This window comes from Meira miltonrushii (assembly GCF_003144205.1).
Source record: "Meira miltonrushii strain MCA 3882 unplaced genomic scaffold FA14scaffold_6, whole genome shotgun sequence".
Classification (NCBI taxonomy): Eukaryota; Fungi; Basidiomycota; class Exobasidiomycetes; order Exobasidiales; family Brachybasidiaceae; genus Meira; species Meira miltonrushii.
In genome coordinates, this window is record NW_020289948.1 from 52,184 (window position 1) to 73,504 (window position 21,321).

The 21,321-nt window shown below is 42.2% G+C and overlaps 10 protein-coding genes across 10 annotated transcripts; 4 read left to right on the plus strand and 6 right to left on the minus strand.

Moving 5' to 3' along the window:
• Positions 1–124: 124 nt before the first annotated feature.
• FA14DRAFT_139252 (ctr copper transporter) lies at positions 125–802 on the minus strand (the record flags this gene model as incomplete). The annotated part of the gene is made up of 2 exons (XM_025497076.1): positions 125–447; positions 517–802. 2 exons carry the CDS (start codon positions 800–802, stop codon positions 158–160), a joined length of 576 nt encoding a protein of 191 aa, XP_025351836.1. The 3' UTR covers positions 125–157.
• A 333-nt stretch (positions 803–1,135) lies between these two features.
• FA14DRAFT_150851 (uncharacterized protein) lies at positions 1,136–3,019 on the plus strand (the record flags this gene model as incomplete). The annotated part of the gene is made up of 2 exons (XM_025497452.1): positions 1,136–1,379; positions 1,455–3,019. 2 exons carry the CDS (start codon positions 1,136–1,138, stop codon positions 3,017–3,019), a joined length of 1,809 nt encoding a protein of 602 aa, XP_025351837.1.
• On the minus strand, positions 2,973–5,115 carry FA14DRAFT_162542 (MFS amino acid permease). The gene is made up of 2 exons (XM_025499658.1): positions 3,958–5,115; positions 2,973–3,893 (listed from the first exon to the last, which is right to left on the minus strand). Exons 1-2 carry the CDS (start codon positions 4,947–4,949, stop codon positions 3,089–3,091), a joined length of 1,797 nt encoding a protein of 598 aa, XP_025351838.1. The 5' UTR covers positions 4,950–5,115; the 3' UTR covers positions 2,973–3,088.
• A 697-nt stretch (positions 5,116–5,812) lies between these two features.
• Positions 5,813–7,333, minus strand: FA14DRAFT_158357 (uncharacterized protein; the record flags this gene model as incomplete). The annotated part of the gene is made up of 8 exons (XM_025497949.1): positions 5,813–5,856; positions 5,919–5,952; positions 6,012–6,344; positions 6,409–6,492; positions 6,552–6,582; positions 6,644–6,807; positions 6,872–7,126; positions 7,187–7,333. 8 exons carry the CDS (start codon positions 7,331–7,333, stop codon positions 5,813–5,815), a joined length of 1,092 nt encoding a protein of 363 aa, XP_025351839.1.
• A 3,104-nt stretch (positions 7,334–10,437) lies between these two features.
• FA14DRAFT_162545 (uncharacterized protein) lies at positions 10,438–11,505 on the plus strand. Its single transcript, XM_025499659.1, has one exon. It carries the CDS (start codon positions 10,490–10,492, stop codon positions 11,468–11,470), a length of 981 nt encoding a protein of 326 aa, XP_025351840.1. The 5' UTR covers positions 10,438–10,489; the 3' UTR covers positions 11,471–11,505.
• Positions 11,506–11,717: 212 nt separating this feature from the next.
• FA14DRAFT_150855 (putative sugar transporter) lies at positions 11,718–13,457 on the minus strand (the record flags this gene model as incomplete). Its single annotated transcript, XM_025497453.1, has 2 exons — positions 11,718–12,856; positions 12,896–13,457. 2 exons carry the CDS (start codon positions 13,455–13,457, stop codon positions 11,718–11,720), a joined length of 1,701 nt encoding a protein of 566 aa, XP_025351841.1.
• A 534-nt stretch (positions 13,458–13,991) lies between these two features.
• Positions 13,992–16,373, plus strand: FA14DRAFT_88449 (uncharacterized protein). The gene has a single exon (XM_025503042.1). The coding sequence runs from the start codon at positions 14,055–14,057 to the stop codon at positions 16,356–16,358; it is 2,304 nt and encodes a 767-aa protein (XP_025351842.1). The 5' UTR covers positions 13,992–14,054; the 3' UTR covers positions 16,359–16,373.
• On the minus strand, positions 16,286–18,208 carry FA14DRAFT_88498 (MFS general substrate transporter). Its single transcript, XM_025503043.1, has one exon. The coding sequence runs from the start codon at positions 17,931–17,933 to the stop codon at positions 16,389–16,391; it is 1,545 nt and encodes a 514-aa protein (XP_025351843.1). The 5' UTR covers positions 17,934–18,208; the 3' UTR covers positions 16,286–16,388.
• Positions 18,209–18,405: 197 nt separating this feature from the next.
• On the minus strand, positions 18,406–19,415 carry FA14DRAFT_192640 (uncharacterized protein). The gene has a single exon (XM_025501948.1). The coding sequence runs from the start codon at positions 19,226–19,228 to the stop codon at positions 18,533–18,535; it is 696 nt and encodes a 231-aa protein (XP_025351844.1). The 5' UTR covers positions 19,229–19,415; the 3' UTR covers positions 18,406–18,532.
• A 1,140-nt stretch (positions 19,416–20,555) lies between these two features.
• Positions 20,556–21,305, plus strand: FA14DRAFT_162548 (uncharacterized protein). The gene has a single exon (XM_025499660.1). The coding sequence runs from the start codon at positions 20,607–20,609 to the stop codon at positions 21,267–21,269; it is 663 nt and encodes a 220-aa protein (XP_025351845.1). The 5' UTR covers positions 20,556–20,606; the 3' UTR covers positions 21,270–21,305.
• The last annotated feature ends 16 nt before the right edge of the window (positions 21,306–21,321 follow it).

Below are 21,321 nucleotides of genomic sequence, written 5' to 3' on the forward strand. Positions count from 1 at the left end.
GTGGAGTTTTTCCTTGAAATCATAGAGGATGGGCTCTGACGAATTTTCTCAAATGGGCCGATTGTGTGACTGTATCGCATACTTTGATACTCTCAGTGCATTCACCAGAGTTGAATATGAAGATATTTTATTGACATTATAAGTGTACATAAAGACCCTAACAGCAAACTGCTGGATCGTCTGTGGTGCTGTGGTGAATGATTTGTTCATCCTTTGCGCCAATCGGAATAGTAGCTGACATCCAATCGCATACAAACTTGCCCAAACCCGCCCCAAGGATGATTGATATGATGATGTACCCATTAAAGTACATGACTAAAAGCATCAAAATGTACGCCAAGCCAAACGTAGCCGCATGGAGAACTGCACGAATGAGTTGTTGAAGTGGAGTTGCACGGAATGCGATAGACGATGGGTATTGAGATTTGAAGTTAGTAAGAGATTGTGCTTGATGAGCAGATCCTGACGAAGATGCGATCTCATCAGGATCAGCTTTTTGTGCAAGAGAGGGAAGACCAGGGCTTTCCACTGCGTTATTATCGAGAGACATTCTCTTGGTGATCGTTCTTGCGTGTGCTTGCCATTGTTTAGCAATCAAAACGTCGTACTCTCTACCAGCCCTTCTCAAAGCTTCCAAACAAACCGTCATTAATGCCACACCAATACATGTAGCAGCAAACATTCCACGATTACGAATGTGCCATCCTTCGGCTAAGAAGCATGCATCGATTGTATACCAATTCCAAAGCATTGAAATCTTGCAAGCGTTTGATCCTTCCCCTTCCATGTTCATACCGTCCATCATATGATTCATTTTGAAAGAAGAGATGGATGTGATGATGGTGATGAAGAAGATAAACGGTGCCGTAAATGATCTGATTGTCATATATTTCATTCTCGGTTATTTATGCAGCATACATTTCGGCGCGTTTTTCTTCTTCTTGCTTCCGACCAACAATGAAAAGTCGCCGAAAGATAACCCAAACAAATTACCCGATTATTACACGCCCACGCTTAAACAAACAATGCCAAGCTCAAAAGGCGCCGATCAAATAAAGATTTGAAGATCAGGAACATCTTCTTTATAAGGATTCATTCGCAATCAAAAAGATCTTCTTGCCATCATCTACAAAAGATGTTGCAACCTCGTCACATCCAGAACTTCTCTGATGCTAAACAACTTGAACCTCATTGGGGTTATGTGAGTAGGGTTTTACCTTGTACAAATGACGCAGGTTCATGCGCTTATCTGGATAATGTTTACCATGGTCATGACTTGGGTATGCTTTATATTGGTATCATTTGGGCAACCATTGGTGCAATTTTGTTGATCTGGGCAATTGCAAGAAAATCTATTCGGCCAAGCAGGGAAATAATTGGTCCTTTCACCAGCGCAGATTTTGAGACAAACAAGACCGATAAAGCGAATCAATGCGGTTGTCAAGAGAGTGCAGAAATAAACAAACCCCTTCAAAAGTCAAGGACATCTCGTCTCTACACAGCATTCATTGCTGAGACCCGCAAAAGACTGCTTCCTGACGGTCCGCACGCAATTTTTGGAAGAGTGTCACGCCTGCAAATCGTATTGTTAGCCATCTTGGCAGGATACTTGCTTATATGGAGCTTTTTGGGATTCTCATGGAAGACGTACAAGACGCCCGTAAAGACCAATCCAGCCCTGCACAATACACGCACAACTCTTGGTCCATGGTCAGATCGTTTGGGCGTGTTGGCATATGGAATGCTTCCGTTTAGTATTTTGCTGTCAAGTCGTGAAAATCTTTTATCAGTTATTACTGGTGTTCCTTATCATCATTTTAACTTTTTACATCGTTGGTTGGGTTACATTATTCTTATCCAGTCTTTATTGCACACAATCGGCTGGACGATCATTGAAGCAAAATTGTATCAACCACAACCAACAACTGCACAACAATGGATCAAGCAACCGTACATGATTTGGGGATGCGTTGCAATAATTTTGTTGACGATCATGTGGGTATTAACATGGCCATCAATCATCAAGAGGACTGGGTATGAATTCTTTCGCAAAGTGCATTACCTGATCGCGCTTATCTTCTTGGGCGCATGCTGGGGTCATTGGGAGCATTTGAAATGTTTCTTGATTCCTTCTTTCATCTTTTGGGGTGTTGATCGTGCAGCGAGATTGATCAGAACATTTCTCTTGCACTACAATCTCATCACCAAAGAAGATGGAACAACGATGGCTGGATTCCAAGTCTCGAGAGCTAGCTCACAATTGTTTGAAGATGCAAAAAGTGGTCACATTGTTCGTTTAGATTTTGATCAAAAACAAACCAGTGCTTGGCATATTGGACAACACTTCTTTTTGACCTTCCCTCAATCGTCAATCTGGCAAGCCCATCCTCTCACGCCATTGTCACTTCCATTTTTGACTGGAGAAGGCTTGGCACGTCATTCTTACCTCTTCCGTGCCAAGAGCGGTGAAACGAAAAAGATTGCAGAGATGGTGAAAGCATTTCCTCAGGCTTCCACAGATGTCATCTTGACGGGTGCATATGGTGGTTCAATTTTGGAAAGTATCCAGGAACAAGACAATATTATGTGCATTGCAGGTGGAACAGGGATCACATTTGTGTTACCTGTATTGTTGCATTATGCTAGATTTGCTTTGCCATCAAATCGTCAAATCTCGCTGTTGTGGGTTGTAAGGAATGCCACAGACGAAGAATGGATTCAACCAGAGTTGGACGTGATCAGACAACATGGTGGAATTGAGGTCATAATCCGTTCAACGAGAGATGGAACACCGACCAAAGAAGGTGGACAATCTTCCAAACGACCAGATTTGCAGGAAGCAGTACGCTCCTTCTTGGCAACATGCACTGGTGCTTCCAGCATAGTCGCAAGTGGACCGGGAGAAATGTTGACTGAATTGCGTTCGATTGTGGCTAAAAGCAACAGTGGAAAACGAATCATGCGAGGTGAAAATGAGGGGAACGTTCGATTTATCTCTGATAATCGAATGGAATGGTGAATTACACAAACATTTGTAAAATTAAAATACAATGATGATGATACAACTTTATTCTATTAATGAATATATTTATTTTGTGACATCTTCTTCCTGCTTCTCTACATCGGTCTCTTGTATTGTTTCATTCTCGTGATAAGAAGCGGTTGGAGTTGTGCCACTTGCACCACTGTCTGATTTGGCTAAATCGATTGCTGAACCTGGAGCAGCAGTGGCGGGAGTAGCAGTAGCGGGAATGACCTCTGTCTCCTTTTCTTCCTTTTGAACGATCTTACGAGATAGACTGTATCCTTTTAATCCTAGCGAACACAAGAATCCAAAGCCAACGATTGGAGCCATTACGATCCATATCAACTGCAAAGCCTGTCCGTATGCATGGACGACTTCGTAGGATAATTGTGGTGGTTGCAAATGAACCAAACCCCGTAAATCTTTCGTATCAGCAGACATACCCGCTCTGTCATAGCCCATTATTCCCGCCGTCTTGCTTCGAACGCCTGCATTGAAGACACTACCCGCAATTGTGATTCCTACGGTACCACTGGCAGTTCTTACCAGAGCCATCGCAGCTGTGGAAGAAGCCATCTCTTTCGGTGGCATTGCGGCAGTTAAGACGATGAGTGGAGTTTGGAACAAACATCCTAAACCCAGACCTGCAATCAAAGGGTAGACTTCTTGTTCTGCTTTTGATGAATCTGCATCCAACATTGTCATCAATCCCATTCCTAAGGTGTAAACCGCAAATGCAACCCAAATCGTTGGCCTATATGCTCGAACACGAGAGACATACGCTCCTGATGCCATTGAAGTTGCGGCTGAGATGAGTGAGTATGGTAGCATTTGAACGGCACTTAAAGTTGAAGATGATCCTGTGACACTGAGTAAGGGAGAGAAGGGTTAGCAAGTTGGATAAGAATTGAACATGCTGTTGATGAACTCACGCTTGATAGTATAAGGGCAAATAATAAGCACCTGAAAAGAATGTCACAGAATGACAAGCAACTCCAACCAACATGAGAGCGGTTGTACGAATGCGAAAGATTCTTGATGGAATGAGTGGTAAAACGTGAGGAAATTTGCGTTCAGAAAAGAATTCCCAAGCGATAAATACAACAAACATAAACGCTCCAACCACGATACATGCGATCGCTTTTGGTGTGTTGAATCCATCTGTTTCTGAAAATGTGAATCCTAGTAAAAAGATGATGATAGCACTCAATAAGATCAAATATCCTAACCGATCAAACTTGTGCCACATCTCTTTTACCGATTTTTTTGGTCGAGGGTTAAGGTTTAGGGTAAGTGCCAAAACAACAAAGGCAATACCTCCGATTGGTAAATTGATAAAGAAACACCATCTCCATGAAGCACGATCGGCTAAAACCCCACCGATCAGAGGTCCAATAACACTTGCGAAACCCCAAACGAAACCGTATAAACCACCAAACGTTCCTCTACGTTCGAGTGAAACCAAATCACCGACTAAGATATTTGCCAAAGAAATGATTCCACCGCCACCTAGTCCTTGGACACCTCTGCAAATACATAACCAAGTCATACTTTGTGCAGCGCCACACATTGCTGAACCGAATAAGAACAAAACGATTGCAACCCAAAGGACTGGTTTACGGCCTGCCAGATCGGATATTCTTCCATATAAAGGGATCACAGCTGTTGAGCAAAGCAAATAAGCACTACCGACCCAGCTATAACCACTTGAGCCTCCATCTAATTTTGCAGAAATAGTAGGTAGAGCAGTTGAAACGATTGTTTGATCCATTGCAGCCAAGAAGACAGTCAACATTAATCCGCTAAAAACAACAAACAAGTTATTCTTTGGGATGACCACTGTTTCTTGTTTAAGCCAATGACCATTTCCTTGGCCTTTTGGCTTGACCTCTTTGGGAGTGGGTGATACATCATCTTTCGTCATGATCACTTGTACAAAGGGGAAGATGATGGGATCATGTTCAAAGATGCTCAGCTAAGAATGTTTAAAAAAAGGGTACAAATCAATTTCCAAATGACGGCCGAGCAACCGAAGAGAAGTGAGTCTGATTTGGAAATGCATGAATCCTGCAGCCAAAAAATTATTGTATGTTATTATCAGTGGCATGTTCCCCCCCACTCACTCTTTTGTGCTGACATTTTATTCGAAATACAACCGAGTCATTTCGTACGATACATAAGCTAAAGAGTGATTATGCATGCATGCAAACCATTTTTATCCGCATGGGATGCTTTGCTCTGTTTTACTCTCAACGCGTTGGAATAGCGGGAACACAATTTGCTGTTTTTCTCTCGGCATCTAGCATGAAAGCCTTGATATCGGTCGAAAAGTCCGAAAGAGGGGGAGAGGCTTGAGATTGCGCGGTAAATGCGCGGGGCGGGAGTATAAAGGTGGGGGGTAAATTAACTGCGTGGCACCGGCGCAAAGAGGAGAGTAGAATCATCATTTCAATCGTATGAAAGCATCACGGTGTGACTAATGTGAGAAAGTGGTCTCAATGATGGCTTATACTATTTGTCCTCTACTGATCAACCAACTTATCTGCGAGAGAAAAAGAGAAAGTTGTATTAAAAAGAGTCATGAACACGTCGAAAAAAAGTGAAAATGGTACAAAAGAAAATCGGAAAAAGAAAAAAGACTTTTGAATGCTGCTTGTCATGCAATCAAAGTTAGAACCAGAGAAACAAATCGTAAAAATAAAGAAAAAAAGCAAAAGTGATCATCGTAAAAAACTTGAAAGGTTTGTCGTTAATAAAGAAAAGTTGTTGACCGTGAGCATTGTCTCATCACAATTTGCTCGCACGCTCTTCGTGTGCATTCTTGAGATCGGCTGTGGTGGGCAAGAGATGGTCAGAGACAGTTCATTGAAGGCTTGCTGGCTTCTCTACTCACGCATTTGCTCCATTGCATTAGTCAAAGTGTTAGTCTGCAATAAGAGATGTCAGTAAATGATTAAACAAACAGGTTCTCCTTTTCTCAACTTACAAAGAAATCAATTAAGCCTTGAATTTCTCGCTTGTCCACAATCTCACGTTTGATTCCACCACGCTTACCATAAGCAACTTCAACATCATGACGACGATGGGCAAGGTTGTGACGATAAGCGTTCAATGTTTCTTGAACGATGTCCAAACGACTACGCAAGAATTGATCATGAAGTTCGTAAAGGTTACTGCAATCACGAATGTTACGTAAGTCCGTCAAGTCACGGTATACTTTGTTGCGTGGTCGGAAAGAAGTCACCATCGTGATGCGTTCTGATGCTCCACGAGCAGGCAAAGCACAGTGTTCGATATAACCGCCTTGCATCATGACGCACTGGGGTTGGAAGTGGAACACGTGGTCAGCGGCTGAGGAGGATGTGTGCTAAAGTTATACTCACATTACCAATACCTGGACCCATTGCTTTGATCGTTGTACCATCTCCACGACGAATTTCTGTTTCACCACCAATCATATCAGATACCTGAGTAGAGGCAAAATCGTCAGCATTCCGTTGAGGATTGGCGCAATCATTATACTTACATCTGATAGCATCAACACGCAAACCCATGGGCTGAATAGGAAGTAAATATGTCAGCTTATGCTAGAATGCTCGCATCGGTATTTTGACTCACTAGGCATCACGATGGTATCCAACTACAACTTTTGGCTCTTTCTCATCTTTCGCGGGAGCAGCAAGTTTCTTGTTTTTGTCTTTTGCAAATGGATCGACGGGTAAGCTATCAAGATAGGTACGACGATCGGAACCATCTGGAATTTGAATGTTTGTATGTCCCAGCTGTGGTGCAAGTGGATTGTTAGCATGATCACAAGAGCATATCTCTCATTACGAATCTGCTCACCTCTAAATCAAAAACAGGCACCAAATCTTCACCAGCTGCTTCACTGACAGCTGCCAGAGTTGCTGGATGAGTCCAGAATTGTTGAACAAATTGAGCAGCTTCAGGAGCCATTCCACGTAGTTGAGCATGTGGACCTGCAATTCCAGATTGCATCATATGATTATCCAAAACACGTTTTTGTAAAATATCTGCTCGTAATGCTTTCACTCCTTCAAGAGAAGCCAAGGGGAATGGAGAAGTGACACCGACACGGGACTAAAAGATAGAAAGAGTGAGTATATTCTGTAAAACATCTTTTGTTCTTTTGCCACTTACAGGTGCTTTGTTTTGACTAAGGTTCAATTGGTCCATCGTCAAACGTTCTTTTGGTGCTTGATAGGCCAAATGAATAGCAGGGTCAAAAGTCAAATCATTTTGACGAGATTCAAAACTATCTTCGAAAAGAGTAGATGAAGAAGACATTGTTGGATACAATAAAAGTTGTCTTTCTTTCTCAACGACAAAAACAACAAAAACCAAAGGATGGTGGTGTGTAAAGTGTATTTACGAGTTTGATGTCAAAATTATATATTTTTTGCACAGGAAAGGTTTATCCGGCCCTTTTCAATTGATGCCCCGCAATTGATGAATTGAATCGGCCGCAAAAGCATGAGAATATCAGATTGTGTAAAGATGAGAGTGCGCGCGCGCCAACTTTGTCTTTTTGTGCGCCTTTGAACGGTGATCTGATCATCATAAAAACGTTGCAAGTCACAGGAACAGAGGCCGCGCTTGTGGCGTATGTAGTCACACATGCCGAACAAGTCTTTCATGACCGATTCATTCTCAGCAGAAATTGATCATTGTATGTGGGTGAATGAATGTATCAGGGGTAATTGCTGCGCTCTTGCCACTTGCACTTACACTTGGCCTCCGCTCATTCCCCTCTCGTATGGCCCTATTTTAGTATCACGGCGCCGTGATTTGATTAAAACAAAGCTCATTAAAAGATGAACCGCGGCTGAATTATACTAATAAAATCCCGATTGATGGTAAAGTGCACTTCTTTATTGCCCACGATGAGCTGTCAAGATAAGAAATAGAAGCAAGGGCATCCATTCATTCATTACAATTGATACTCAACTGCATCATCTTGCATCTTCATAAGCGCGTCAGTCGCGCTTAACAAAAGAAAAAGAAGCGCAACGTTTGCTTCGAATTAAAGTTAAATTTGAGCTTATCTTGGCCTAACAACTGAATCTCGTCAATCGACCCTAGAATTCCTTTTTAGGCTTCCGCGTTAATCTCTCAGGTACAGCCAGATGCCATTCAAAAGACAACGAGTACTTTTTGCTAATACAGATTCTATTTCGAGCTAATCGGCGTTTGACCAAGATATGGAAAGGCGAAGGAATGCCGCTAATAGATCACTGCCATCTCAAATTTAAAGGAACAATACAGATAGCTACTTGTGAAAGATGCCCTTACACTGTCACCTTATCTCACTGGACTCTCACCCGCGAACTTCTACTCCATATAGCAGCACCCTTGGTATATCTTGTGTATATGACGATAAGTCACTCAAAGATATCAAAGCGGTAAAAGTACTAAGCTCAAAGTCTCTTAACGATTGAGTTAAATTTGCAACCCTGAACAGGCCAGTTTCTATTGGACAGAATTAGAGCTGGTATGAAGTTCAGATGAAGCATTGTGCAAAGATATGTATCATTTTTGATAGGCTATTGAACGTTATAAATTTGATGCACCCCGTAAGTGTTTCTTATCAGTTGCTTCCAGCTTATCCGGCTGAATGTGCGCAAATTAATGATCAAGTCGTGATACGAATAAGTGGAGTGATTCAATAGGTAATTATATAAGGATAAAATTTATAGATGATTAGTGCATTGCGGATGATCTTTACTATCTTTTAGCAAACACATCTCAGCTTAAATGAAATGCTTAAGAGTTGTATTCTAAGCAAGCTTACCTTTTGCTTATATTATTTTCTGAAGAGGCGGATGCAAATGATGGCGGAACTGTGGTATATTAGCATGCACACCGAGAGAACTTTAAGCTTTTGATGAATTGGATCAGATATGACGACAGCAAGAATTCTATGCAGTGTGAATGAAGAGAGAATCTTAAAAGTCGTTTACCCCGCATGCATTTACGGGTCTCGGAATAAATCTCTGCTTGAAAGGCTAGACTTTCGGATTTTTAGGTTCATCATCAAAAGTCATCAGTTCATGTCACTTGTAGTAGTGACTAAAAGCTGTACTGAATTGCACACACCCGTGCACGACTGTTTTTTTTTATATAGAACGTGCACGTTGCCGAACATGACAGCCCCTTTGTTTCCTACATACGACAGCTGCACCAGAACCCAGAGATTTGCAAAAGATTCCACATGTACTGAAACAAATCAAGCAATTTCTATTTATGATTGCGGCACGTTTGCATATATTTTTCAATACGCTGACATGATGATGAATTAATGCATAGAAATCATAAGATTATTCCAACGTACTTTTTCAATCGAATTTCATAAAATGTACATTGGGGTCCCCTTTCTTTAAAGTTCTTTTAGCGTAAAGTGTAATATAGTGCCGAATTTGTGGGGTAGAAGAATTCTCTCTCACGAAGAATATAACATGATGCATGTTTGTAAACAAATCAGTGTCTTCTATGCATAAACATAAGCGGGGCAATGTACAAGTCCCTTTCATGATCGTATGCAAGTTTTTCGCCGTTTGAACATAATCTTCCGATTTTTATCCAAAAGGAAGGCAGGATTATAAAATATAGCTTCTAAATTTAATCACGCTAAGAAGGTTGAATCTGATCGTGGTGTGCCGATCATATGCCTCAACCGCCAATAAAGCACGGGCTGCAGTGCATAAACAAACAAAAATAGTACACAGATGACATGCTTCACCTTCTTTAGCTAAAAGGGATTGTGAAAGAAAGAACCATCTAGCGCGGGCTATTTTGCATCTCGATCATGGTTTCATGGGATTGCGTTTAAGTAAACAAGCGTCGGGAACTGATGATCATGAGAATTAATGGACGGATAGATGCATCAGTCGCTGCTATATGACCGAATTCCACTTTGGCAAGATGACGAATAAGTCTAATTATAAGAAAATAATCATCTATCCGTCACTTTAGCTGCAACTATCCCATCAAATCGTTCTGCACTAATCAAGTGAATGTTCCGATGGAACAAGATCTTGGGAAAATAGTGAATCACCAATAAAATCAGCATACCATCTGTCTGAGATGCAATTTCAAATGTTCTCGTCTGGCTAAGGAACTTAAAGAAACGAAATCATTTTGTCGATCTTTACCCTTTCAGTCATCAGTTTAACGCTAATGTTTGACCTGATTCATGTTAGTGTTCTGGTGAAGTTAAATGATGGGGTGAGAACAATACCTCTGCAATTTGTGGGGCTTTCCTGTGGAATACTCCGTGAAAATAAACCCTTCGCTCATTAAGAAAGTCTATCACTAATTCCATCCGTTCTAACGGCTATATAAAGCCCATATTTCTGATATTTTCCTCACTACTTTCCCCATCCACTCCTTCTCTCCTTTTCCTTACTACTTCTATATCCTACCCCACTCAAACACTCACTAAAGATGGTTCATTTCAACGCTTTCTTGGCTGCTGCCTTGGTCGCTATCGCCGCTAACGGTTTGACATCTCAAGCTGCTCCTACCACAATGTTGTGCAATGCTGTTGACTCTAAGGATGTCTCTGAACAAGCAGATGGCTCTTCATTGATCTCAATGGGATCCATTAGCTTCGGATCGGGCAACGAAATCGCTGATGGTAACCTTGCTTCAGGCTCATATAACAAAAATAATAAAAATAATGGAAATTCAAACACAGGTCTAAAGTCCCGTGATGGCATCGATTTCCTCTCAGGCAACAGTGCAGGAAATGGAAATTTCGCCTTCGGATCGTTCAATTCTCATGATTCAAACAATGGAAACGGTGACACCGGCTTCCGTCGTCGTGATGGCGTTCAATTCGGGTCGGGCAATAGCATCGGAAACCAAAATTTCGGCTTTGGCTCGTTCAATTCTCATGATTCAAACAATGGAAACGGTGACACCGGCTTCCGTCGTCGTGATGGCGTTCAATTCGGGTCGGGCAATAGCATCGGAAACCAAAATTTCGGCTTTGGCAGCTTTAATGATCATGACAGCTGGAATGGTGACCAAGATTCCGGTTTTGTTGCTAAACGTCTTGCTCCAGGAGACTATGGAAGCAAAAATTCCATCTTGAATGGTAACCTAGCCTTCGGATCGTTCAACCAAAATGACCAAAACAACGGGAATGGTAATACTGGCTACAAAAGTTCCAAAAGAAGTGCACCAGACTTCAGCTTTGGATCGGGCAACTCTCTTCTTAACCAGAACGGCGCCGTAGGCAGTTTCAACCAATGGGACCAAAACAACGGTAATGGTGACACAGGTTTCAAAGGATCCAAGAGAAGTGCACCAAGCTTCAGCTTTGGATCGGGCAACTCTCTTCTTAACCAAAATGGCGCCGTAGGAAGCTTTAATTCGGGTGATGAAGGCAATGGTGATGGTAACACTGGTTTCAAGGCCTAGTTCTTGATCCTTTTTTATTTTGTCGCCATCTTAATGGTATCTGTTTGTTCTTGAAATGATATTCACTCTTTCTTTTTTATGATGGTGAGGGTGGTGTGCTAAGATTAACTAGTAAATACGCGTATGCAGAGACAAAATAAAAGGTGGTGCCCTGAGCATTCATTCTAATTAGTGACCTATCATAATGATAATGAAACATCTGATCTCGAAATGTACTCTTACAGCAACTTTTGAAGCAAAGCAACAATCAACCAGATCTTGTACTGGGCGAATCAGCATCGTGCGTCTCCACACGGAGAGCATCCGGTTGCGAGTCCTTGTCAGCAGATTTCTCTTTCGTTTGTACAACTTCATCTCCAAATATGCCTTGTCCTAGCTCTTCATCGCTGACGAGTAGTTGACCTTGTTTGTCGTATCGTCTTGGTGTTCTTTGTTCGATTCGGACAACGTCATACGGGTTTCTGGTACTCGCTTTTTCGAATATTCCCGACATTTCTTCTAATGATCTGCCTGCTGTCTCGGGGAAACAGAAGAACGTGACGAAAAAGATGATTGCATTGAGGGACATAAATACGAGGTATGTTCCGTAATCGATTTGGTAGAAAGAAATGGGCGTGACCAAAACGACAAGGAAGTTGAAGATCCAATTGGATGCTGTCGAAAGTCCATTTGCGGCCGCACGAATCGACAATGGACAAATTTCAGCAGGATACAACCAAGTCATTCCTAACCAACCGATTGCAAAGAATGTATTGAAGACAAACAAAAACACAGCTGCTGCATATGCTGGCGCTTTGTTGGATGCTTCTCCGCTTGCCGTCTTTTTGAGAGAGCTAGGCGCCGTGAGTCCACCCAAAATGGCCATTGTGATACACATTCCTGCTGCGCCAAACAACATTAATTTGCGTCTACCGAATGTTTCAATTGTGTACACAGCAACAATAGAAGCGATAAAGTATTCTGTACCGTTGCATGCTGCCAAGATTCTGGACAAAAGCGCCGATAAGCCCAGATTGGTCTCGAATAGTGTTGCTGCATAGTACGTAATAAGGTTGATACCGCTTAATTGTTGGGCGGCCTGGCTTACAATACCTAAAAGAGCTCGATGAAGATTCTTCTCTTTTCCATTTTTGAACACATCTGATAATCCTTTGCTTTGGGCCACAGCTAGAGATTCTTGGATTTCTTTAACTTTTGCAATCGTTTCCGGATCATCGACTGAAGTTTCGTCTAAGCAGCCTATCACTTCTCTTGCTTCGTCTGTTCGTCCTTTGAGAACCAACCAACGTGGTGATTCTGGCATCAAAATTGTCAAGAATGTCGGTAAACAGAGAAAAATTTGCCAAGCGATTGGAATACGCCAAGCAGCTGATCTATGTGGATAATCTTGTGGATTGTATGAATTTGGTGCGGTATGGGTAGAACTTGGATCGAGCCAATAAAATGCAAAGTCGATCCAATATGCCATGCAAATTCCACCCGTGATCAATAAACCTTCGATCATGACGAGTTTTCCTCTTTTGTGAGGAGGTGAACATTCAGACTGCCACATAGGAATCGTGGCAGTATGCATTCCATTTCCTATACCACCAATAATTCTACCAACGATCAATTGAGGAAGTCCAAAAGAAGAAGCTTGAATGATTGCACCGATGACCATCCAAATTGTACCAACCCAAATAACGGCTCTTCTACCCCAAAGGTCACCAAGCCATAAACAAGATAAAGCACCTATCAAACAACCAATTTCATAAAGACCGATTGTTAATCCTTGTAAAGTTGATTCACTTGATGTACCTGCTTTATTTCTCGTTGTATCAATTTGAGGAAATGTTTCTGTGAAACTTGGTAAAGTGAGCAAACCACTCATTACACCTTGATCATAACCTAATAATAAGAAACCAGCACTTGCAACAGCACCGATCATAAAAGAAAGGCGAACTCCACTAAGTCCCATCCATTTTCTGCCAGAATATTCACTTTTCATTTTGAAAGTGGATTTTTGGATGTGGTGAAGAGGAGAGATATGGGAGAGGTGGGGGAAGGCATTGAGGATATTTATAGATAGACAATCTACAGGAACAAAATTAAACATGAATACCCCGCAAAAGGGTTTAAAAGGAGATATATTGCAATACATCACTTGATCGGATAAACAAGGTGATTAAGCGACGATCGGAAAAGAAGCGGCTGAAGGAGTACCTGTTGGTATGGTGTCAGACCATACCCCACAACAGCCTTACATGCCGGCGATCGGAAATAATCTTGACCGATCAAGTGCCGCTTTCCCCGCGTCTATGGGCCGCTTTCGGAAATTTGACTGGCGCGTACCTGATGAGAGCATTTCCGATTGTCTCACGTGCAGTTCGTTGCGTGTGGGTGTGCTTCACTCAATTCTCTGTGTATTACACTTGATGCACTGCACACAGAACACTCGTTGAGGCTTCTTTCTTGCCCGGGCTGTCAATTTAATGCGCCATGCAGAGATAATATTACGCGCCGTGCCAAAAGTGAAATTCATTCGAATTACTTTTATCGTTATCTTTCATCATCAGACAAAAAAATGCTTTGGCAATAAGCCAAAATGCAAGAAGCTTCACCATCTTCATCTACTTCATCAAAACGAAAGAGTACACAAATCGACACTCCACATCTTTCAGCAGCAGAAAGAAAGAAAAGAAAGCCACTATCTTGCGATCCATGCAGACAATTGAAACGAAAGTGTGATCGTGGTAAACCATGCAAACAATGTGGTGAGAATAATAAACAATGTTCTTACAAACAAGCAACTGCACATCTGGTACAGAATGGTCAAGCAGACACAAGCCCGTTGTCAGCCCATGCATCTCCTTCTTCTTCCCCATTACATACATCCGAAAGTCCACACCCATTTCAACAATCTTTACGCTTTCCCGAACAACTTACCGATAAACGATTCGTTGATGTCCTTCTCACTTTTTGGTTTCAAGAATTAGATTATATGTATGATGCTGTAAATAATACAGCCTTGCATCTCAACTGGAAGGCAAACGCATTGGATCTTTCACCGCGATCCGTATTCAGACCACTTTTAGCCGTCCTTCTGGCTCTGACCGGTCAACTTCGACCAAGGGAACTAGACAGAGCATTCCGAGATGCAAGAGTCCTGGCCCCATCAAGTGCACACTTGGCACCCAGAGCATTTGATTTTGCGATTCGATTTACAGATGATTATTTGGACACCTATGATCCGACAAAAGACGTTTTCGTATTAGAATACCTTCACGCATCTATGCATGTCATGGCTTACCTCAAAAATTGCGGAAGAAAGACTCACGTTCGCAATCGAATCGCAAGGGATATTTCGTGCTTGCAACTTGCACATATTCATTTGCTTGACAGTAATTCGCCTAGGAATCGATCAAATCTATTTAAAACACCTTTACAACGACAATCGGCAAGAAGGCTATTCTGGTCTTATTTCCAGTATGATAGATTCTATATCATGATCGACAATGCAAGCTCTTATTGCCTACAGGCCAATCAATGCGATATATGGATGTGTGACGAAGTTGGACAGATGATGCACATTCAAGATCTTTGTCGTGAGATTGATGTTTCGAGTATGTTGGATGAGCAGCCCTCTCAACCGATCAACAATCCTGCAAGGCTAAAGTCTAAACCTTTGTTGGCAACAATAGAAGAAGTACAAACGTGTAAAGTCGAAGCACGTTTGATCGCTCCGTTTTCAAGCTTTTCATCTGCAATGCTTCAAGCAGCCGCAATTGGTGGGAAAACGACTGATGCTGTTTTGCACATCCCACTCACATCTCTAGATCCCAACGCGGCTGCATCAGAAGAAGTTATGGAAGCTTTGCGATGCTTTACAGCGGCAGGTACGTTGGACAAACAGCTTTTGCAATTACAGAATCGATATGAAGTCGAGTTCGGTGTAGCAAAATCATTCAAAGGACCTTTGCGAGCAAGTTCATCGCAGTGGCAGAATAACGTCCTTTGTATAACATTGGCCAAATTACGACGAGATGCTGCAGTTTGCTTGGGCATGGCTATTCCTCGAATCGCGGATGATCCTACTTGGCTTAATCGCAGAAGGGTAGAAACGGCAGCCACTTTATTGCAATACGCACTGGTGTTACCGCAAGATTTTCATCATTCTGCTTTATGTTGGAGTTTCTTCTTGTTTTATATCTCAGAACCGATTATGGAATTGATGTACTCGGCATTGGATCAATCCATCGTTCCATGGCAAGCACAAGAGATTCTCAAACTAGCTCTTCAAGGAAGGAATTTGTTATGTCACATCGCTCGTGAAAGTCAGATGAATCTGGCATTGCAATTGGCACGCGATATTTGTCACTGTGCGGCTATTGAAGTTTTGCAACGATGTGATGTTCAAGCGGACCTTTGCAGAGCTGTTCAAGATCCAAATATCGAAGATATTGACGCTGAAGGAATTGCTGATGAATGGAGAAGATTGATGGAGAGAAGGCGAATGAAGAGGAATGGGCAAGTTGATTCACCCGCATTTCCCAACAAAGGCAGTGCGCCTGTCCGAGAAGATTCGAGCAATGGTGAGATGCCGTACAACAATCGCGACTACGTTCCAATCAGTCAATTGCTCAGCGATGAAAGGAGCACCCATCCACCATCCCATCATGATCAACAGTATCAACCTCTCGATTTTGGTGGCTTGGATCAATCCGAATGGCTAGAGGCTTTGTTTGCATTTGAGATGCCTTCCAACCTTCAGTCGCTACAGCTAGTACCGAACACTACTTCCGATATACCCACTTTTAACAACATAGAACCCATTCCTGACACAAGACCTGCTAATATTTCCTCTCGCCCAGGCACTTATCGTACCTATCTTGATCGCTTTATGAATTAATTGCACTGTACTAGTAATATACATGTTTTTTCATACACCACCAAACTGTTTGTTAAGCCTTGGCAAGAAAGGAGCTTGAAGAGCAAGAGCAGTTGTTTTCGTGTCGGCTGTGCCTTTTTGCCATTTGTATAGACCATTTCGAAGAAAGATAGCAAGAGAAACAGTGATGAAGCATAAGACCACATTGACGACCATTTGAATGATGAAAGAAGTTTGAAATCCTGTTGAAGGATTTGATTCTAATGCCCAAGCAGGCACAAAGAATGGAACGCCAAACGAGAAAACACATTTGACAAGGTTCATAAATGTGATCACCGGGGTAGCAGAAGCAGGTTCAACTTCTACCAAATAAGTTTGAATGACTGAAGAAACGATATTAAAGTATAAATAAGAAGCTGCTTGACCTGGAATGATTGAAACTGGCCATTGCATCTTTTGACCGATTCCGAAACCGTAACATAATAAACCGACGATACCAAAAGGTAAAAAGATCAAAAGTGCCCATAAACGTTGTTCGGCATAAGCTGTACGATTCTTACGCCACATAATCAATCCTGAATCGACAATATAACCTCCCAACAATTTCCCAATAATCGCACCTACAAATGCAGACATGTACAAACCACCAATAGCAACATTGCCAAACTTCCAAGGTGCTTGTGAAAACACTTGAGGATTGATAATCGTCATGCCTACTGTCCAACCAAAAGTGATTGCAAACATCAAACCACACAAGAATACACGACCGTCAAAGAATCGCAAGAGTGGTAGCGGGAGCAAGACGTACCATGGTGCCAACGACAGACGTGCGCGTGATGCAATTTCATCTTCTTCGTTTGTATGTGAAGATGCTGATTCGATTCGGTTTACTTCTTTGCTTTCGTTATCGAGTTTTTGATCGGATTCGATTTGGGCTTTGTTGTGATTAATTTCGACTGCATTAGGTTGAATGTATGCTGTTTCAGGAACGAAAAAGAACATCAAAATCCAAACGAAAGCAGCAGTTGCGATTACGAAATAATAAATATTCCTAAAAGCTTGTGGACCTGGATTGATGAGTAAAAGGCCTGATCCTACTAAAGGTGTACTGATTGGACCTAAAGTCATCAACAAAGCCCAAGCACTAACTGCTGTTCCTTTGTATTTTCGATCAAACGTTTCACCGATTTGTTGTGCTGGAACACTTTGTGCGACGGATGCACAAAATAGTGCCAAGAATCTTGAAGCGGCAAAAGAGCTGAAAGTTTTGGCAAATGCCATCCAAAATGTTAAAGCGACATAAAATCCCCAAGCAAGTAAAGTTGTATTCCTTCTTCCTAATCCTGTAGGACTTGCAAGTGGTGACCAAAGCAAAGAACCAACACCAACACCTAAAATACCAATTCCAATCGTATTTGCAATCGCAGTAACCGAAACTTGAAAATATTCTGACATTGGTTTGAAGGCGATCAAATGTGCACCTGCAGCAAAGTTACCCTGGAAAGCGGCCAATGAAATGACGATGACCATTGCCACTTTTCTCCAAACGGGAAGTGTCATTGGATCATTATCGGTCGTACTCTTTAGGGAGAGCATGTTGATAGAGTGAGGGGTATAATGATGGGGTTGTGGGGTAAAGATGGGGAGGGAAGAAAGGGATTGATTCTTATACGATTTATGATTTGCTTCTCGGACGAGTAAGAAACAAAATCTCTTCTTCAACGACTCATTTACTCCAGATTATAATCTATCTTGCGTGTTCACACACTACTGCAGGCACAACGTTGGATGGGGTAAGAATCTGGAGAAAGACAGCCGTGATTACCGAGGATGAAGAGCAAAGCAGCCTTCTTACGTGCGAATAAGCAAAAAACAATAAAGAAAAAGTTGCCTCATTTTTGTTTTCTTCCCTTCCTACCGCCGGTGTAGTGCGGATCTCCCACAAATCACAAAAAAAGGGAAAGAGGCCCGGCCTATGTTCGCCGCGCGTTCCTAATAAAATCGGGAAAGCGGAACAGGCAAAAACACAGTCGTGATCCACACAATCAACGCGGGGTTATCTCACTTCCCTGATATCCGAGTCATGGCAGTTGTGGCATTTGCTCCCTGATCATCAAGCATACATCCGATATCAATTTCCGATCGGAAAGCTGATCAATCCGACATTTCCTATTTGTTAATCTACTATTATACAATCATTGCTTCTTGGCAGGTCGAATCATCAATGTTAGAGTAAAACTCTGACCATCTGTTGGTGATTGTACAAACATCTTTTCAACCTCTTCGAATCCATTTTTCAAATATAAAGGCTTACCTTCATCTGATGCCTCCAAATAACACATCAATCCCAATTCATCCGCCTCTTTTGTCATACATTTCATCAATGCTGCCCCACATCCCATCCTTTGACAATTTGGTGAAACGGCAAGAGTATGGATGAATATATGCTGTCCTTTTCCTTGAAACCATTGAATATGCTTTTGTTCTCTTGCAAGACGAAAGGCTCGAAAGATATCCACGTTCACATACTCTGGTCCAAGAAGTGCTAATTTATCAGCCACTGCAGCATCAACAATCGTATCAGAGTCGTTTGATACGGAATCTTCTACCGTACTTATACTCCATCGTAATAGAGCTGCTGTTCGTTCAGCACCGCTTTCCTCTTCAAAGCAGGCCACACGGTATTGGGTCACATGATGAGGATCTGATGGCTCTTGCAGTAAATGCGGTGTGAATTGATCGATTCGACCTTGAATTAACTTGTTCCTACTTTTACTCTCATTTGGAAACATTAAGTCATTCGATTCCAACGTAGAATATGCTTCTACAACGATCTGAGCGCATTCATTCACATCATCAATTCCGGCTGATCGTACCTTGATCGTCGGCATTTCGGCAAGAAGACTTTTGATATGGCAGGAACGTGTTTTTATTCTTCTTCTTCTGTCAGGAGTCGGAGTCTTGTTGAAGAAGAAGAAAGAGAAAAAGAAGATGGCAAGAAGGATTGCAATGAACTTCTTTTAGCGTATTGTTGGGCATGAAGAGTTAAAACCTCCGAATCAGTCCCAGGCCCTAAAACGCGCTTAAACGCATTCCAGTCATGATTTTAGCGTAATTTTATGCCAAGAAGGGGGGTTATTTCATTCATCAATACCTTTGTTTGGTCAATGGAGTGTGTCATGTAATAATTGCATTCAACACCACCCTATTTTCTCATTATCCCCCTTGCACAATCGCACTACATCACATACATACATACATAGCAAGGATCTTTTACAAAGCGGCGGTCCAACCCCAAAGTGAGGCACAGAGTTCATTTGTATGGGTAAAAAGAGCAGCGGCGATACGCGTCTCTTTTGAATGGAAATTGTTTGTTGCTTGCGCGGATGCATGACATGACATGCATTTTGCCCCCCTTTGTCGCTCTCTGCGCTTATGTGCCGGAAGTAGAACAAATGATCACTCTTCATTCAAACCCAGCCGGCGCCGTTGAAAAGAAAGGCAGCAATCTCAATTATTACGCCAAACACAATATACATACATGCAATAGTTATTTTTATCGTTGCAAAGATTTCTCTTTTCGCTCCCACCATCACCTTTTGCATCCGGTTCAACCTTCTTTTTTTCCTTCTCCGATCGAATCATCACATTCTTTTTTCTTCCCCTCCATCTCGACCCAACCCCGGCAAGATGAAGACAAACGGATTCGCTACTCGTTTCACCTTTTTGCTCGTCGCTGTGCTGATCACGCTCGTTTCAGCTTCCTCACCTCAAAGTGAAGAACCAAAACTCGTTCGTAAACACTTTCAACATGGCGAAGAACATTCTCCAAGCAGGTACAAAAAACGTAACCTTTTGGGTATGTTGAGACAAAGTGGTCAAGCTAAATCCTTCGAGGCAAAAACTGCTTCCGTTTCACCCAGTAAACGTCCAGTTGGCGCATACGCAATGTCATTCCAATTGAGCAAAGGACAGTTGTTCGCTTGGATGAGTAAGTCACCACACAATCAAGCTGATGCAACTTCCGTAATCATCGTTCAACATGGCGTTGATAGAAATGCAGGAGATTATTGGACCGCATTAGAAACCGCATTCAATGACGCAAAAGCCCAAAAGATTCCAGGTGTGGACGATAACATTATCCGAATCGCTCCTTTGTTCTTCTCAACAACAGATGACCGAAACGCTATGAACGCAACCACACTCGCTTGGGGCCCTGAGAATGATTGGGCAATGGGTACCGGTTCTATCCAACCAAAAGGAAGCAACATGAGTCCATTCACCATTTACGATGAATTGGTCACCATCTACTCCGACAAAATTAAATATCCCAATGTTAAGACTATCAAATTTGTCGGACATGGTGGAGGCGCATTAGTAATTCAAAGATACGCTGCTTTACGCAACACTGGCGATTCAGCTACTACCTCGCCAGCAATTCGTTATGTTCTTGGAAATCCATCTTCTATGTTATATTTCACCACCGATCGTTCAACCAACCAATACAAATCATGCGACGTTTTGAACATTTACTACTACGGTTTGGATCAATACGACGCTCCTTATGCCACCGATATCAATAACCCTGCCAGCCTTTTCAAGACCTACGCAGCAAGAGATGTACGTTATCTGGTCTCTTTGGGTGATACTTCAACCACAAACGGTGATCAAAGTTGCGGTGCCCGCGCTCAAGGCGGTGCTCCGAGAGAATTACGTTCGAGAACGTACTGGAAATACACTCACCTTTTGGCCGGTGTTAAGGATTCTTCTTTGAGTGCTTACCCTGGAACGTTTGCATCTTTGCAAAACAATGCTCGTCCAGAATTCAACACGGATATCAAACATACAATCTCTACCATTCAAAACGCAGGTCATTCAGAAGTAGAAACTTTCACATCCTCTCAAGGATTACAAGCCATCTTTGGCCAATAAGCACGGACTCAGACACATGGACAATGCAGTGATTCCCCGGTTTTCCCATCGA

Excerpts from the sequence above, each read along its gene's own strand:
- FA14DRAFT_192640 (XM_025501948.1), bottom strand. The coding sequence starts at position 19,228 with ATGCCGACGATCAAGGTACGATCAGCCGGAATTGATGATGTGAATGAA.
- FA14DRAFT_162542 (XM_025499658.1), bottom strand. The coding sequence starts at position 4,949 with ATGACGAAAGATGATGTATCACCCACTCCCAAAGAGGTCAAGCCAAAA. Across the intron at positions 3,894-3,957 it reads TTGCCCTTATACTATCAAGC|TGTCACAGGATCATCTTCAA; the intron begins GTGAGTTCATCA and ends TCCCTTACTCAG.
- FA14DRAFT_162548 (XM_025499660.1), top strand. The coding sequence starts at position 20,607 with ATGAGTCCATTCACCATTTACGATGAATTGGTCACCATCTACTCCGAC.
- FA14DRAFT_162545 (XM_025499659.1), top strand. The coding sequence starts at position 10,490 with ATGGTTCATTTCAACGCTTTCTTGGCTGCTGCCTTGGTCGCTATCGCC.
- FA14DRAFT_88449 (XM_025503042.1), top strand. The coding sequence starts at position 14,055 with ATGCAAGAAGCTTCACCATCTTCATCTACTTCATCAAAACGAAAGAGT.
- FA14DRAFT_88498 (XM_025503043.1), bottom strand. The coding sequence starts at position 17,933 with ATGCTCTCCCTAAAGAGTACGACCGATAATGATCCAATGACACTTCCC.